General features: G+C 46.2%; 1 protein-coding gene across 5 annotated transcripts in view; it reads right to left on the reverse strand.

Moving 5' to 3' along the window:
- Positions 1 to 18,608, reverse strand: part of MYBL2 (MYB proto-oncogene like 2) — a 41,479-nt gene that overhangs the window by 5,870 nt on the left and 17,001 nt on the right. For all 5 annotated transcript variants that reach the window (XM_042930910.1, XM_042930909.1, XM_042930911.1 and 2 more), the window contains 4 exons: positions 17,727 to 17,889; positions 10,637 to 10,924; positions 7,053 to 7,472; positions 4,703 to 4,842 (listed from right to left, as the gene is read on the reverse strand). In XM_042930910.1, the coding sequence (XP_042786844.1) occupies positions 4,703 to 4,842; positions 7,053 to 7,472; positions 10,637 to 10,924; positions 17,727 to 17,889 (1,011 nt within the window). The remainder of the gene's footprint in view (positions 1 to 4,702; positions 4,843 to 7,052; positions 7,473 to 10,636; positions 10,925 to 17,726; positions 17,890 to 18,608) is intronic.

Here is an 18,608-nt window from a genome sequence, read left to right on the forward strand (position 1 = left end):
CCCTCCACCTGACCTTTGGCCTTGGCAGCAGGGAGCAAGCCCCCAGGCACATGGTCTCTTCCCATGGCACCTTTCCACCACCCACCAACTTTCCACCCAAGGGTCTTCATCAGGCGCTTAGAGGAAGCGCCAGCCTCAGAAACAGGAAAGAACAGGACATAGTCTAAGAGGGCCCTGGAGCCCCAGCCAGGCAGAAGAATGGTTGAGACTGTTGCTCCAACATTAGCCGATAAATGAGGACTTTTTTTTTTTTTAATTTTTTTAATGTTTGTTTATTTTTGAGACAGAGACAGAGCATGAATGAGGGAGGGTCAGAGAGAGAGGGAGACACACAATCCAAAGCACGCTCCAGGCTCTGAGCTGTCAGCACAGAGCCCGACGCGGGGCTTGAACTCACGGACCGTGAGATCATGACCTGAGCTGAAGTTGGACACTTAACCTACTGAGCCACCCAGGCGCCACCCCCCCCTTTTTTTTTTTTAATTTTTTTAATGTTTGTTTATTTTTGAGAGAGAGAGAGAGACAGAGCATGAATGAGGGAGGGTCAGAGAGAGAGGGAGTGAGGACCTTTCATAAACAAGGCAAGCCTGTAGCCACACTGCATGCAGGCCCAGTGAGAGAAGGTCAGGGGAGCGAGGCAATAATCCAGGAAGACCAAGTCCCTTCCCCAAGCCCTCTCCAGAGAGTGTGTGCCCCATGGAGAGCATGTGGCAGCAGCATTATTAAAGGAAGACATGTGATGCGAGATGGTGAAGCCAACGCACATGCTTAGCGTACCCTCTTCCCAAGTCCCCTCAAAATGATCACAGTGGGGACACAAATGGGGAGGGAAAGTTTTAGCAGACAGAAACCTGGGAAGGGTCTGGTCCACAAGCAGAGATACTAAAAAACTTCTATCAGCCCTGGCAGCATGCAATATCTGCCAATGAAGGAGAAGCCTACTGGGGAGGGCCCAGAAGAGATCCCTCACAGGCCCACACCAAGCTGCAGGCACGGGCCCACCAGCTGGCAAACTTTAGCTCTCCACCTGCATGAGGCTGTGTGACCCCAGTCAGCTAGAGGTACCGCCACAGTGGACTCCCAGGCCTTACTGGGGCCGTCAGAGGATGGGAGAAATATCAAGGTAGTCAGGAACTCAGGAGCAGAGGCCAACATGGACACCATTACTGGGGCTGCTGCTCTGGCCACCTCCCCCAGCCTGCCAGCCATTCCACAGGGAGATAAAAGGCTGGAACAAGGGTAAACCAATCTTTACTTCCTGCCTCAGGGTGGGGGTTAGATAGGGATCCACTCAATCTCTTCCCAAGTCCTTGTTATCTCCCACACAGGACACACAGACACCCTGCCCGCCCCGTAAAGATGAGGAAAGACAGTAAGTGACAGTCAAATGTAAACACCTCACAGTTCAAACTGCAGTTCAAAGGGATGACTCCAAGTCTCTGTGGGACATGGAGCTTTTGCCCATGAGAGGTCAGGGGACCAAGGCAATAATCCAGGAAGACCAAGTCCCTTCCCCAAGCCCTCTCCAGAGAGTGCGCCCTCCATGTTGCATATTTTTGCAACAAATATGAGAAAACTCTAGAACCTCTCCAATTCACAGTATCAGCAAGTAGTAATACATGCATGTTAGAACACCAAGGAAGACTGACTTGAAAAGGAAAGACAGAGGATTACTTGAGATGAAAATAATTCCACTCTGTGAGCCAGAGGCCTCAGCAGGTGGGAGACTGCAGGAGCAAACTGGTGAATCAGAAGACAGTCCCACCATGCTCCCTCGAAATTCTGGATGGCTTAGGACAGTGAACAGGAACGTGAGGGTAGACAGAGACACGGCAAACAACCAAAAAGACTGTGTAGGAAGGAGGCCCTGAAGTGGAAGGAAAGGGGCAGACCACCAGAGAAACAATTAAAAAAGAAAAGAAAAAAAAAAAAAAAAAAGCACATTTTCTTAGCTCAAAGTTTGAGTCCTGAGTTTGAAAATCAGGGTGGGGGGAAGAGGGGGCGATTTATAAAGAGACAGCACACCTACACGCCTGGCACATTTCAGGAATAAACTACACACACACACACACACACACACACACACACACACACACACACCCCACACACACACAAAACTAAAAGCAAACCAAAGCCCTACAAGGATCCAGGGAGAAAGAAAAGATTTGCTACAAAGGAATAACAGCAGGTTGGGTGTCAGATTTCTCCGCAACATAAAAACAAAGCAGAGCCTGCGGTTTGGGGTCACAGCTCTTCTCCCTCAAGACTTCTAGATCCAGCTCCTGTGGTGGAAAAACAGTACACAGACAGCCCAGACATCAGATGGCACAGACCTCATACCCTCCCTGCTCACAGCCTCCTCTCTGGGAAGAACTCAAAAAAAGCACTAACCCAGAAAATAACCAAATTTTAAGAGTGGGGAAGGTTTGTGCTTTATGAACCAGTAAGATCTGCTCAACACAGCCCAGCCCCACTAACACACAGACCTGGTGAACCCCGACTTCTCACCTATCATTCTCTACACCAGATTCGCTCCAAACCTACTGGCCTCATTTTTGTTCTTTAAAACACAAAAAGCCTGTTTCTGTCTGGGAGCCTTTGCATTTGCAGTTCAACCTGCCTGGAATTCCTCTCTCAAAATTCTGCATGGCTCCCCCTCCCTACAGGGCCATCCCTGATGTCCTCCTAAGTTAGAAACCCCTCTCCGTTACTCTGTGCTCCCCAGGCCTGTATAACCCCCCTTACGGTTTCTATCACCATTGGAAATACCATATACTGAGCATGTTTTATTTATTTGTTAAAGAGCTGTCCTTTCATAACTTCTATGGGGGGAAAAATGGGAAAGGTGGGATATAAAAATCAGTGGGCAGGGAAACTAGTCAAATTTGGAATGAAGTCCAAACAACCATTGCCTATTATACCACCTTGCAGATGTCAAAAATAACTTCTGAAAGAGACAAGAGGAAAACCAAAACAGTCTTTTCTGATAAGAATCTGGATTTAAAGATGAAGTAGCAGGTCTCCACTTGTGGCCCAAATAGGACATTGGGGCCAGATTTACTCTCCTGCCTGAAACAACAGAGCAACAACACACTGTGGATGACACAATAGGCTTCAAGACCCCAGGCACCAGATGACCGAGGACAGGGACACGAGAGACGGGAGACAGATGAGGACAGCTCCTGGGCAAAGCTCAGGGAGGGGAGCACAGGGGAACCCGGCAGGACCCTGAGTCGAAGAGATGTGCACAACACAGTATCACTGGAGAGGAGAGGGCTGCACGGACATCTGCAGATGGGCCTCCCTGAATATTCCTCAGGGCACTAATTAGTGTATACATCTGAGGAGACCACCTGAGAGCAGGCAGAATGATGCAAAAATATCAGAGGGAGGGGCGCCTGGGTGGTTCAGTTGGTTAAGTGTCCGACTCTTGATTTTGGCTCAAGTCATGTTCCCAGGGTTGTGGGATTGAGCCCCACGTTGGGCTCAGCACTGGGCATGGAGCCTGCTTGTGATTTCTCTCTGCCCTTCTCCAGCTCACACTCTTGCAAGCTCTCTCAAAAACACAAACAAACAAACAAACAAACAAACAAACAAACAAAACAGTACAGGCCAGATGACAGGAGAACATCTTTAAAACTCAAAGGAAACAATAATAAATAAAAATAAAACTCACAAGAAAAACCTGTCAGCCTAGGGTTCTGTACCCAGCAAAACTACCTTTCAAACATTAAGGCAACTTTTCAGACACACGAACTTTGCAGATTCACCAAACCGCAACATTAAGAGATGACTTTCAGAGAGAAGAACATTATTCCCAGATGGAAATACGGATTTATAGAGGAATGAATAGTAGTGGAAATGCTTCTTCATGTGGAGGAAAACAGAAAAGCGAGAGCAGCAGCAGCAGACTAGGAACCAGATGAAAAGAAAAAGGAGAAAGAGAATTATCAGTGCCTTTTGTGGCACCAGCATATCCGCTTAAAGGCTTAGATTTTTAAAATTTTGGCTTGAACAGAGAAGCACTCTGCATCCAACATGTCAGTTAAACTCGGTCAACTGCTAAGACCAATTTCTGACCAGGGGATTCATAAATCTTTCCTGACATTGTGTATCATTACAAGGGCTAAAATTTCTGAGCTGATTCCTGAATTATACAGCTTCCTAAGGAGATAATTAGGCAATGCTTCTCTTGCAGCAAAGGTAATAAGCAGAAGCACATAGCAACTGTCTCTACCTGGAATTCAGAGTCAGGATGACACAGGAAGTACACTTATATGAAAACACTTCCATAAAAGCACATGGTTAAGCAACCTGTATAGGTGAAACACTGAGCTTTCTAGGCTCACAGCCTGACCTCCTCCTGACTGGGCACCATGGAGAGATGGAGAACCGGGCACTTCTGTCCTTCACATAAGGCTACTCAAGCACAGTGGATTTGCAAGGAAAAGTCACACTAGATTAGAAGACTTTTTTCATGGCTATCTGGACGCTAGTCTGGAGATTAGAAAACCATCAAATTAAAAAACAAAAATGAGGAAGAACAAAGATGAAGCACCAGGCTATCCTGACAAAAACGAAGAGGCATGGTAGCCAGAAGGAGGCTGCCTTCTTGAAACAGTCTCAGGAGTTTCTCTAAAGGTGGTCCTGATCCTGGCTTGGGAGGGAGGGGCCAGCAGGAGTGGGCAGGTACAGCACTCACGCAGCGTGCTTCTGGTGCAGGGGCGTCTTATCCCGGTGCAGGGGAGTGGTGACCACCACCTTCTGGCTGCACACCGGGGTGGACGTCAGCGAGGGGCTCTCCAGCTCCAGTGTGTCCTGTTTGTTCCAGAAGTTCAGAAACTGCCAGGGAAGAGGATGGAAACAAGACAAAGTGACAACCTGCAGGGAGGGAGTGAGACCCTGACCCCCACCCCCTGTTCTCTGACGGAGTGTTCCTCCTGACCTGGGAGCACTCCCCCATCAGGCAACAGAGAATAAACACCAAGATAGCTCGACAGGACCCACCAGCTAGGATTGCACAGACCCCTGGGATTGTCACTGCCCCCAGCCTTTGCTTTTGTGATGCTAGGGGAGGTCCCTCCCCATGCCTGTGCTCACAGCACTGATGACCGTGCAGTCAGGACCAAGAAAGCTGACAGAGCAGCTCCTTTTCAGAAGTAAGACTAGCTCTTACACGACCTGTGGACAGGGGATGGTGACAATGGTTGTGGTGATGGGAGCACCTCCTCACACCAGGGCTAAGCATTCATACCAAGAATTTCTTATAGTCTTAGCCATCTTCTGTGACATAGGTGATATCATGACACCCCATTTTACAAATAAGAAGGCTGAGCCTTACAGAGATAAAGGTTCTTGCAAGGAGTGCTAGAGACAGGACTCAAACCAGATCTGAGCCAAGTCTGCGGCACTATCCTCCCCCCCTCTGCCCTGAAGGTGCCCCTGGAAACCCAAGGCCATGTGCAGGGTCCCCATCACCCTGGGCTGTTTGTTGGGCAGCTCAGGGCTCACCGTCTTCCTTCTCTCATCAGCTGCCCTTACTTGAGGCCTGCTATGGGCTGAACAGTGTATTGTTGCCCCAAATTCCTATGTTGAAGCTCTGACACAGGACCTCAGAATGTGACTACATGTGGAGACAGAGCATTCAAAGACATGATTAAGGGAAAACAAGGTCATAGGGAAGGCCCATATGTCATCCAACATAACTGGTGTCCTTGTAAGATTCTATGAGAAGGAGGTAAGAGACTATAAGAGAAAACAGATCAGGACACAGACACAGACACAAAGGGAGACCATGTGAAGACACAGGGAAGAGACAGCCATCTACACCCAGAAAGGCCTCCAAAAAAACTGAAATGGCCCACACTTAATCTCGGCCTCCAGAACTACAAGAAGATGAATTTCTGTTGTTTAAGCCCCCTGATCTGTGGTACTTTGTTAGGAAACCCATAGTGATGAACACAGGGCCTCTTGCAGAAAGATACCACTACTCACCCCCAACACTGGCCTGGCCTCGAGCCTTGAACAAATGATTAAGTAGCCTCCTAAAATGTGCCACATCTAGGCCTAGCTCTCTCCCATGTCCTCAGGGACCAGATACAGTGAGATCCAAAGCCTCCACCCACCCTCTTCCAGTCTAGAGACATGGGACCTGCACAGTCTACCTCTTGCCAGCTCTTCCAGTCCACCCTCCCAGATCCCCACCACCCTCTCAGCCCCCAGGACAGTGCATCCCCCTCATTGACACCTAAGGCTCTCCAAAGCCCCCATCCATCCCCCAGCCTCCCCATCCCTCCTAGCTCTGGACTTCACACCACAGACTCTGCTCCCTCATCTCCATGTCTTTGTTCAAGCTGATAAAACCCTGCCCCAACATCTCTCTCAGAAGCTCTAAATGCCTTCCAGACCTATAGGGGAGACAGGATCCCTCCTCAGCTCTCCCCAATAGTACTTTCATTACTGAGTCCTGGGAAGCAGCACCCAGGACACAATAAGCTCTCAATGACCACAGCACTTCCGACACCCCATTCTATTCAAGTAATTACAAAGCTGCTCTCAATATTCACCATCCTCGTCAAGGGCAGGGCTATGCCACACTCACATTTGCACCCCAGGGCTGGCAAATCTGCTATGAGCAAGTACACAATAAAGAGATTCTTTGAGCAAATACTGAGTCCATTCCCTTCTTTGCTCAGTTACCACCTGCTGGCCAAGCAATCCCTCCTCCTCATAGCAAACCCTCCAGGATGACCCCTTCCCCCCAGACTAAATGCCCTCACAAACCTATAAGCCTTCTCCTTCACACCAAATGTCACATTTATTTGCATCTTTCCTGCTAAATGGTCTTCCCACCAGAGCACAAGCTTCATGAGGGCAGAGCCAGGCCTGTTTTTGCTCACTCTACACCCCCAGCACCTAGCACAGGACCTTGCACACAGCAGGTGCTCAGTGAAGACATGCTGAATGACGTCTGCCTGCGTGCCAGGCCCTGTACTGGAACCGGGAGTCTGCACACCGAACCCAGTGAGCAGTCAGGGTGGGGGCCCACACACCTGGGAGGGCGAGAAGGGCAGGGTCTTGACGGGTGTGCTCTTGGGGGTGAGGCTGTTACAGGAGTCCATGAAGGACAGGCTGGCGCTGTTCTCCGTGACAGGGGACAGGGCGACGCGCCGCTTCTTCTGCCGCTTGAGCACCGAAGGCGGCGTGCCGATGCCCAAGCCCCCCACTTCAGTGCTGGGGGAAATGGGGATCAGCTCGCCCCGGCTGCTCCGGCTCAGGTCTGAGATGGTGTGGCCGTCCAGACGATATTCGGTCACACTGGGCACCGGGACGGCCGGCTGGCGGGGCGGCAGTGCCTGTTGCTGCTGATGCTGCGTTGGCTGTGGCTGCACTGGACTGTTGCTGATGCTGCCCTCTGCAGACGGCTCCTCCGGCAGGTCAAATTTACTCAGGTCACACCAAGCATCAGGGTCCTGCCCAGAGAGGGGGGTTAGGAATAACTGCAATACTCTGCTTTCCCAATGGATTCCTCTACATCTGTATATCTCTATTTGCAAACATACCTGAAGTCATATTGTGCACATGGCTGCTTGCTGTTATTTTTTTTTCTTTCTTCTTCTTTTTTTTTTAACGTTATTTATTTTTGAGAGAGAGTCAGAGCACAAGCACAGCAAAGAAAGACATAAAGTGAAGACATAAACACATAAAGTGAAGCAGGTTCCAGGCTCTGAGCTGTCAGCAGAGCCTGATGTGGGGTTCAAACCCACGAACCATGAGATCATGACCTGAGCCGAAATCGGATGCTTAACTGACTGAGCCACCCAGGCGCCCCTGTTATTTTTAAAAAGCAATGCACGGGCACCTCGGTTGCTCAGTTGGTTAAGCTCTTGATTTCAGCTCGGGTTATGATCTCACAGTTCATGAGATCAAGCCCCACTCACAGGCTCTGCACTGACAGCGCAGATCCTGCTTGGGATTCTCTCTCTCCCTCTCCCTGCCCTTGCCCTGCTCACACACTCTCTCTCCCTCAAAATAAACATTTAAAAAAAAATGCTTAATAAAATATGCCTAGTAAAAGAACCAAAGTTTAAAAAAAATGAACAATTTAAAAAAATCAATACATAAGGTATACAAAAAGCACAAAAAAAGAAAACTCAGATACCCATCAAGAAGTCTAGGAAATAAAACCAAATCACTGAAGCCCCAGGCCCACCTCCCTTGTTCACATCCTCTGCCTGAACTATTTACCATCCTCACGCATTTCTTTATCATTTCACCACTTACACAGCTCCCTAAATGACAGCTAGGTTTCTGCATATTTTTAGCCTTAGAATAAATCACTTCTATATCCTGCATTTTTTCCATTTAAAATTACAGCAATAATAATACTTAACTCTATTATACGAGTTAGATGTTTACTATTAATAAATATCAGTTATGTAAAATATTTTCAACTTTTACAAGTTTTTATGACTGTAAAATATTCCATCATATGAATATATCAGTTACTTAATTCCCCCCTCTTCTGTTGGACATTTTCCCCCTATTTTTTTTTTTAAATGTCTACTTATTTTGAGAGAAAGATAGAGAGCAAGTGGGGGAGAGGTAGAGAGACAGAGGGAGACAGAGAATCCCAAGCAGGTTCCGCATTGTCAGTCTGGAGCCCGATGCAGGGCTTGAACTCACGAAGTGTGAGATCATGACCTGAGCCAAAACCAAAAGTCAGACGCTTAACTGACTGAGCCACCCAGGTGCCCCAATTTTTTAAAAATTAAAACTAACACCTTCAGGAACATCTTGGATACAGATCTTCTCCTGCATTTTTGGTGACTTCCTTGATAGAGACTCCTACAAGTGAAGTCTTGGTCCCGAGGCTGTGTGACTGGGTTTAAGGGTCTTGACCTGCACAGCTACATTCCTGGAGAATGTGCTCCACTGTGCTCCATGCACCTGTCCATCACGGCTGCCTCCTTGGCCACTTCACCTAAATTGTCTCTAATCCCACAACAATCTTGCCAGGCAAGCATTACCTTCCTCCCTTCCAGGCCAGAGAGTTGTGCAACCTGCTGAAGTCACTAAGTTTCTGGAAGCATTCTGAGTCATACCCAGGTCTTTCTTCCTTTGCCCAGTAAAGTACAACCCAGCCACAGGGCTGTTGGGAGACCGAAGCTTCCACTTTGGTCCCTGGAGGTCTGGCCCTGAGTAGACCCAGGCCTCTGTGGTGACTGCTGGTCCTTGGGACTCTCAGGACCCTGGGCAGTTATTCCTAAGGGTGGAAGCCAGCTCAGGGCCAACAGTGACTTCAGGCCCACACTCCCAGCAGCAAACCCCAACCTTGAGAAGGCCCCAGACTGATGGTGTCTAATGGACCAGAAGCATATTCCACAAGGACTGCCTGCAGGAACAGTCAGTAAGCAGTGTTTCCACAAATGCTATAACAGAGCATGTATGTTAGGTAGCAAGTAACGAGCCTGGCACTTAGCGGACACTCAAATGTTAGCTACCAGTTACTAATGAAGCATTTGGCCTGGCATACTGTGGGTGCTCAGTAAAACTGAGCTCCCCTCTCAAGTGGAAGAGGATGCAGAACAGTCTGAGGATGAAGGCAGGTAACACTGTGAAATGCCAACAATGCCAGGCATGGAGTGGGTCCAACTCTCATCTTCTAATTCTCCCCTTAGGGCCTGAATCAGGGACTACATATGGCAGCCTCAGAGCTATTTATTGAACATATTGATGAACACATCAGACCTGCTTCTCATACCACTCTGAAATTTCTTGGAGTAGAGGGGACACCACAGCTGGACCCTGCAGCTAGGTCCAGTCCCAGCCACTGGAGACAAGAGGTGGTCAAGACAGTTAAGACCACCATGCTTACTCGCTGTGTGACTGTACAGATACTACTTGACCTCTCTGAGCCTCAGCCTCATCTACAAAACACAGAGAAAGGACATACCTTACAGGATGCTGTGTGGATTATACATTAAAGTCAGAGCCTGGCATTTAGTACATATTCCATAAAGAGCATCATTATTCTTAGCAAGGATGGGAAAGCCCAAGTGGGAAGCTGAATGTGGGGTGCCTCGCACTGAACGCTGCTCCTGGTTGCCAGGCCTCTCACCCATCACCTCCTGAAACCTGCTCTACACAGCAGGCCTGGCTGACACAGCTAGGAGCTAGGATGTCACATTAAGAGGTTCAACCCCCACCGAGGAACTCCCTCCCAAGAGGTACGATCTAAAGCCAGTGTGGCCTGAGTTACCAGAAACCCCTTGGCACTCCAGCCCCAGCCCCATACATGGTGCCTCAAGCACTGTGCTCTCCTGTGCTGGGTTACGGACCTCAAACGCCCACCCCTTTTCACCCTGGAGGTCTCAGTGCAGTGCCACCTCCACCGGGGAGCCCTCCCACCCCACCTGCACCATATAGCATGAGTCAGGAGCTCCCTGAAGGCAGGGACTGCACAGCAACTATCTGTGTCCCCAAGCTCTGGCTCCCAGCCGGGCACTCAGCATCAACTCAGGAAATGTTGGCAGGACGATGGAGTGAACAGAAAGAAGGATGCCTGCCCACGAGAGAAGCACTCCCAGCTGGCGGGTGCTCTAGGCCCACTGTGAAGTGCTGTGACCAACATTACCGACTCGATCAAGTCCAGGGCTTCCGAGAAGCTGGACCCCACGGCAGGGATGAGGAGGTTTGCAGCCTCCACCACCCACTTGTAGGGCAGGCTGGTTTCTGGCAAGGAGCCCTCCTGGTCTTCACGCTTGGGGAAGTCCTCCAAGGGCTCTGGTGTTCGCACTCCATCCAGGTCCGCAGGCACAGCTCCCTGCTCCTTAGAAGTGGTGGCTGCCGTGGCTTCCTCCTCACTGCTTTCCTCTTCCTTCATGGCAGGAAGCGCTGGGGGCCAGTTGGTCACAAGACTTCCCTGTTGGACACAAGGACACACTGTTCGTGGACTTCTGGTTATAAGATATACACCATGTAGCATTCCACCTAAAATCGCACAACTCGGGGCACCTGGCTGGCTCAGTCGGTAGAGTGTGGGACTCTTGATCTTGGGGTCGAGTTTGAGCCCCTCATTGGGTGTAGAGGTTACTTATGAAAAAAAAGTTTTTAACAACATTTTTAAAAAAACATACAATCTGAATCTAACAAGCAAACTCAGAGGAATCTAAATTGAGACATAGCCTACAAAATAACATCATACACTTCAAAGGTATCAACATCACGAAAGGTTAAGAAAGGCTGATGAACTATTCCAGATAAAAGTAGACAAAACAGGGGCGCCTGGGTGGCTCAGTCGGTTAAGTGTCCGACTTCAGCTCAGGTCACGATCTCGCAGTCCGTGAGTTCGAGCCCCGCGTCAGGCTCTGGGCTGATGGCTCAGAGCCTGGAGCCTGCTTCTGATTCTGTGTCTCCCTCTCTCTCTGCCCCTCCCCCGTTCATGCTCTGTCTCTCTCTGTCTCAAAAATAAATAAATGTTAAAAAAAAAAATTAAAAAAAAAAAAAAAGTAGACAAAACATTTACGACAACTAATTAAAGTCTCATCTTGGACTGGATTATGGACAGGAAAATAGAATATAGACTGTAGATCAGTTAATATCCTGACTCAGTGTTAAAATCCCCCAACTAAATAGAAGCCTACTGTGAGTATGTAAGCAAATGCCCTTATTCTAAGATTCAGTATATTAAGGGATAAAGGGGCAAATGCATGTAAGATTCAGTATATTAGGGGATAGAGAGGCAAATGCATGTAATGGATTCTCAAATGGCTCAGATAACAAAGCAGTATGTGTATACAGAAAGATAAAGCAAATCTGGCAAATGCTAAAAACTAATTGAATCTAGGGGCGCCTGGCTGGATCAATCAGTGGAGCATGTGACTCTTGACCTCGCAGTTGTTAAGTTTGAGCCCCACGTTGGGTCTAGAGATTACTTTAAAAAAAAAAATTCTTAAAAAAATAAAACTACAACTAATGAATCTAGTAAAGAGTATTATGGGAGTTCTTTGTACTATTCTTGTAACTTTTCTGTATGCTTAATATTACTTTGAAATAAATGTTTGGAAAATGGGTGTATACTAATTTTGTGACCAAAAAAAGAAAAGAAATAGAGGAAAATCATTTGTGGCAATAGCTTTCCTGGAAGAACCCTGAAACTAAAGCTGACACGTTAACCTAACAGATCACAGTGTAGCCTTGAAAACAGCACATGTGATTAACAAGGCCGCCTAGAGGGCAAGGAGTGGGATCCTGTGTCAATGGGAGGGGCACAATGGCGTCAGGGAGAGGACATGGGCTCTGGATTCAACCAGAGCTTGGACATTTTTGCTAGCTGACCGTGGGCAAGCTGTGTGACCTGTCTGCGATTCAGTTTTCTTGCCTGTAAAATGAAGACACTGAGGTTTACCATGCAGGGATATTACAAAGATCGGCAATGATGTGAAAAGCACCCAACCTAAACAGTGGCTATTATCACTATTGGTGTCAAGTGAACAGGATGGAAATGGTTTGGGATACAAGCAAAGGAAGAAAAGGAGATAATTTGATTGGGGCGCCTGGGTGGCTCAGTTGGTTAAGCATCTGACTCTTGATTCTGCTCAGGTCATGATCTCACATTTTGGAACATTGAGCCCCACGTTGGGCTCCACGCTGACAGCACAGAACCTGCTTGAAATTCTCTCCCCCTCCTTCTCTGCCCCTCCGCACTCACAAGCGCGGTGTGCTCTTTCTCAAAATAAACAACAACAAAAAAAAGCAGATTTGATTAAAAACTTATACCTGCTACAATTGGAGAAAGAGGAGGAAGGCCATAAACACCATTTAAAGGTTCGAATGTGGGCATCCCACTTCAGAAAATAGCCACATTGAAAATGGCTTGGCAATTACACATAGAATTCAGAAAACACTTAACATATGACCCAGCAATCCCAATCCTAGATATTTACCCAAGAGAAATAAAAATTTATGTTCACACAAAATCCTGTATACAGATGTTTATAACAGCTTTATTTATAAACACTAGCCAGAAACAATGTCCCTCAGCTGGTAAATAAAGAGTAGATGGTACCTGCATATAACAGATTATCACTCAGCAATAAAAAGGAACAAATCACTGACAAATGCAGTCACAGAAGAGCACAGACTGTACGATTCCATTTATATGACATCCTTACTAAGATAAAACTACATCGAGACAGAAAACAGGTAAGTAGTTGCCAAGGGCTGGGGACTTGGGAATTTTAGGGGGTGATGAAATGCCCTCCACCTTCACTGTAGTGTTGGTTACATTTGTCAAAACTCACAGAACTGTCACTAAAAGGGTGAATTTTACTGTCTATAAACTACCCTTTTATAAAGTGAAGGGATGAGGAAGCTCCAAGTTTCCCAAACCGGAACAACGGAGCTACTACATGATGAAAGGGTAATATTCTTTTTTTTTTTTTTTTAACGTTTATTTATTATTGAGAGACAGAGAAAGACAGAGCATGAGCATGAGAGGGGCAGAGAGAGGGGGAGACACAGAACCCGAAGCAGGCTCCAGGCTCTGAGCTGTAAGCCCCCCCGATGCGGGGCTCGAACACACAAACTATGAGATTATGACCTGAGCCAAAGTCGGATGCTTAACCGACTGAGCCACCCATGTGCCCCATAATATTCTTGATATAGAAATAAAAGTTTGTGAATGATTAAAAAGACAAAAAAAGAAGGGAAAAGCAAATCATTAAAGAAAAACGGTCAACTTCACCAGTAGTAAAATCAAAACCAAATACTCCACTGTTGCTCACAAAACTGGCAAAGATAGTCTTATAGAATCACAGCCAGTGGTGACACAGTGTGGGAAAACAGGCAATGCCATGTGCTGCCGACAGGAAAAATGGTGCCGCCACTTGAATGGCAATTTGGTGATGCCTATGAAAATCTCCAATGTCCGTACCACTTGACCCAGTCATGCCACATCTGTAAAATTAACCCATATAAATAGGTAAATGTACAAAGAACTTGAACAGTGATGTTCGTTGCAGCATATTAACAAATGGTGACACATGTTCATCAATAGGTTATAAGAGGTGACAGAGTCAAGAATGGTATAGAGACCTGTATATACACAATGATGTGGAAAGATTGAAGAAGAAACCTGTAAGGCAGTAAGATAGAACATAATCTCATTGTAACCTTATTGCCCTTAGTAAAAAATGTTGGCAAACACATTAAACAATATATTGGTTCCTTGTAGCAGCTGAGATTAGCAGGCTCACCTTCCATAATACTGAATTCTATAAAGTTTGTAACTCTTTACAATGATCATGCATTGCTTTCAAAGGACAAGAACGAGAATTATAACTGCAAGCACTGACTAGTGAGTGGGGAGAACAGGACATAGTCCCATACACACATTAATAGGCAAACCTTTTCTGGCAGATAATCTAGCAAAATATATTAGAAGTTTTTCAAGAATGTGTCTCAACCCATCTCTAGGAATTTCTAAAATAATTGAGCACATGAGCAGTGACTTTAGCTACAAGGATGGTCATTAAAGTTTTGTTTCTAATTTTAAAAATTAGATATAACCATAATTAAATAAATAGCACAACAGAACCATGAAAATGATGGAGATGACCTCCGGTACTCAGGGTCATGATCTGGGCTCATTCTGGCCCAGCATGACCAGTGCTCCAGACACAAGACACAAAGTGCCAGGAGCAAAAACCTAGCCAATAATCAGACTTTCAACCAAGTAGGATTTTCAGAGACTGAGGAAGGTCTGTCCACTTCCCCTACCCTGAAAAGTGGCCAGTGTGTGCTGAGGCCTGTCTTCTCTTTGTGGGAACATATGCCTCTCCAATAAGAAGTAAAAGGCTTGAAAACATATTACTTAGTTTGTGAATATTACTTAGATACACCAGAAAGTGTGAGTAACCTCCTCCGGTTAGGGGTGTGTGAGGAGTCGAGACTGGAAGAAGTTGATTTACTTTTCATTCTGTATCTTTCCCTACTGTTACTCCATATGAGCATTTGTACCAGGAAATTAAGCGATATTCTCTCTCTCAAGTTGAAAAATCAAGAGACAGAAGCAAAAACATTATGTAATGCTCCAGTAGGGCATTGTAGAACTGGAGCGGTACACAGTTCTACCTAACGGGAAGGAAAAGGGAAGGGGGAGAGGTTAAAACAAAAAAAAAAGAAAGAAAGAAAGAAAGAAAGATTATTCACGGGGCACCTGGGTGGCTCAGTGGGTTAAGTGTACGACTCTTGATTTTGATTCAGGTCACGATCTCACAGTTGTGAGATCAAGCCCATGTTAGGACCTGAGTCAGGCCTTACACCGAGCATGGCACCTGCTTAAAATTCTCTCTCCCTCTCCCTCTGGCCCTCCACCACTCATGCTCTCCTCTCTAAAAAAAAGGATTATTCACTCGTTCACCATCATAGAAGAAACTAGAACAGAGTACAGAGCGTTACCTACCACGTACTCAGCATTGTCGAATCTCCATTCTTTGACACATTTGTTTCAAAATTTTTTAAGTTTATTTTTTTTGTATATATAATCTCTCAATGTGTATAATCTCTATATACAACGTGGGGCTTGAACTCACAGCCTTGAGATCAAGAGTCACATGCTCTTCAGACTGAGTCAGTCAGGTGCCCCAAATCTTTATTTTTCAAGAATAAATCATTAGAGGGGCACTTGGGTAGCTCAGCTGGTTAACTGTCCAACTTCGGCTCAGGTTATGATCTCATGGTTTTTGAGTTCAAGCCCCGCCATCAGGCTCTGTGCTGACAGCTCAGAGCCTGGAGCCTGCTTCAGATTTTTTGTCTCCCTCCTTCTCTGACCCTCCCCCAACCTCACGGACACGCACTTTCTCTCTCAAAAATATAAACACTTTTTAAAAATAATAAAATAAATAAATCATTAGAGGGACACCTGGGTGGCTCAGTCAGTTAAGCATCTGACTCTTGATTTTGGTTCAGGTCATGATCTCATGGTTTGTGAGTTCGAGCCCCAAATGGGGCTCTGCATGGACAGTGCAGGGCCTGCTTGGGATTCTCTGTCTCTCTCTCTCAAAAATAAATAAATACACATTTTTAAAAGGGGAGAAAACAAATAAATAAAAGGGAAAAAAAAAAATAAATCATTAGAGACATAGCTTAAAAACATCAATAAAGTTTGCTCCAGAATGCAGTTTAGGATGTAAACATCTGCACACTGGTTACATTTCTACAATTGCATATGTAATATATTTGTGCACTGACAGCATAGAGCCTGCTTGGGATTTTTTGTCTCCCTTGCTCTCTGTCCCTCCTCCAATCACTCTCCCTCAAAAATAAATAAATAAACTTTAAAAAATTAGGAAAGATGGGAATGTAAGCTGGTGCAGCCACTCTGGAAAACAGTATGGAGGTTCCTCAAAAAACTAAAAATAGAACTACCTTACGACCCAGCAATTGCACTAGTAGGCATTTATCCACAGGATACAGGTGTGCTGTTTCGAAGGGACACATGCACCCCCATGTTTATAGCAGCACTATCAACAATAGCCAAAGTATGGAAAGAGTCCAAATGTCCATCGATGGATGAGTGGATAAAGAAGATGTAGTGTGTATATATATACACACACACACACACACACATAAATATATATACACACACACACACAATGGAGTACTACTTGGCAATCAAAATGAATGAAATATTGCCATTTCCAACTACGTGGATAGAACTGGAGGGTATTATGCTAAGTGAAATTAGTCAGAGAAAGACATAAATCATATGACTTCACTCATATGAGGACTTTAAGAGACAAAACAGAGGAACATAAGGGAAGGGAAACAAAAACAATATAAAAACAGGGAGGGGGACAAAACAGAAGAGACTCATAAATATGGAAAACAAACTGAGGGTTGCTGGAGGGGTTGTGGCGGGGGGTGGGGGCTAAATGGGTCAGGGGCACTAAGGAATCTACTCCTGAAATCATTGTTGCACTATATGGTAACTCATTTGGATGTAAATTTTAAAAAATAAAAAAGAAAATTAAAAAAAAAAAGAAAAAAATATTAGGAAAGAGAAAGTAAAACTTAAAAAAAAGAACTGCACAGGGTTGCCTGGTTGGCTCAGTCGGTTAAGCGTCTGACTTGGGCTCAAGTCATGATCTCATGGTTTGTGGGTTCGAGCCCCACATCAGTCTCCACACGGGTGGTGTGAGGTCTGCTTGGGAGTCTCTCTCTCTGCTCCTTCCTCACTTTCATGCTCTAATAAATAAATAAACTTAAAAATAAAAAATAAAATAAAAAAAGAACTGTACACTAAACACAGATTTTACTGTATGTGAATTATACCTCAACAAATCTGATTTTTAAATTGCAAACATGCTTTTAGTATGAAAAATCTGGAAAAGGCACAGGTAGGAAGGAAGCTGCTGGGGAGGACAGAAGGAGGTTTAGGATCTCTTCAACCCAATCCTCCATTTCATATGTCAGCTTGTTCTGTCGTAATTCACCTGCGTACAAATAGGTGTCAAGTATGCACAGAATTATGGGACAAGGGAAGGCCTTGATGAGAGGCGTAGCCCACATGAGATCCCGTGGTAGGAGCTAATGGACAGCTGTGGCTAAGTAAGATGGAAAGGAAAGAAGAGGCGTTAAATGAGATGGTCTTGGAGGAATATGCCACCTGACAAACCCAGAGCCAAGCCCTGCGGCCGAGTGGCCTCAGGCCGCTGTCTCACCTGGTCTTCCACGGGGCGGGCACTCTGGCAGCCGTCCTTGTCCTCAAGCTCCAGCAGCAAGTACACAGGGGGCTTGCAGTCTTTGGACTCACTCAGGAAGCCACCCGTGTCCACCTTCCTTTTGATGGTGGAGTTCCAGTGATTCTTCACAGCATTGTCTGTCCTGCAGGGGCCAACAGGGGGCCTTTGAACTCTGCAGGCCATGTGCCACCAGGCATGTCACTAACCTGAGTTCCCACTTCGGTAAACAAGCGTTCAGCCTGATGACTCTGAGGTCTCTTAGCTCTAAGATAAAATTACACGTGTTTCTAGCCCTCAACAATTTACAGATTTCCACTAACCTCAACAAAATAAGCAAAGGTTTTATTGGGCCTATGGGAAAATCACACCACTGAAATGTTTCTGAAGCTCTCATTCCCTTCTCTGTGCACCTTGCACCTGTAGAAACTAGAAACAAACCCCTGGTTGCTGACCTCCGCTTTGAGGCTCACAGTGACCTTGAATACAAGCCCTGGTTCACCTCCCAGACTACAAAATGGCCACAGAGGGCAGAGCTAAAATGACACAGAGGGTCTCACGCGGGTCATCTGAATTTCAGCTACTTTCTCTGGAGAATCAGGAGACTACTTCACACTCCACCACTTACTGAAGACTACACGAGGACGCACATACATAATAGTAGAAAGCACAGAGCAGCACAATGCTACAGAAGCACAGAGTAATACAGGAGTATACGGAGCCACCCAGGTGGCTCAGTCGGTTAAGTGTCCAACTTTGGCTCAGGTCATGATCTCACAGTTTGTAGGTTCTAGCCCTACATCGGGCTCTGTGCTGACAGCTCAGAGCCTAGAGCCTACTTCAGAGTCTGTGTCTCCCTCTCTC

The sequence above is a fragment of the Panthera leo genome, chromosome A3 (assembly GCF_018350215.1).
Source record: "Panthera leo isolate Ple1 chromosome A3, P.leo_Ple1_pat1.1, whole genome shotgun sequence".
NCBI classification, from domain to species: domain Eukaryota; kingdom Metazoa; phylum Chordata; class Mammalia; order Carnivora; family Felidae; genus Panthera; species Panthera leo.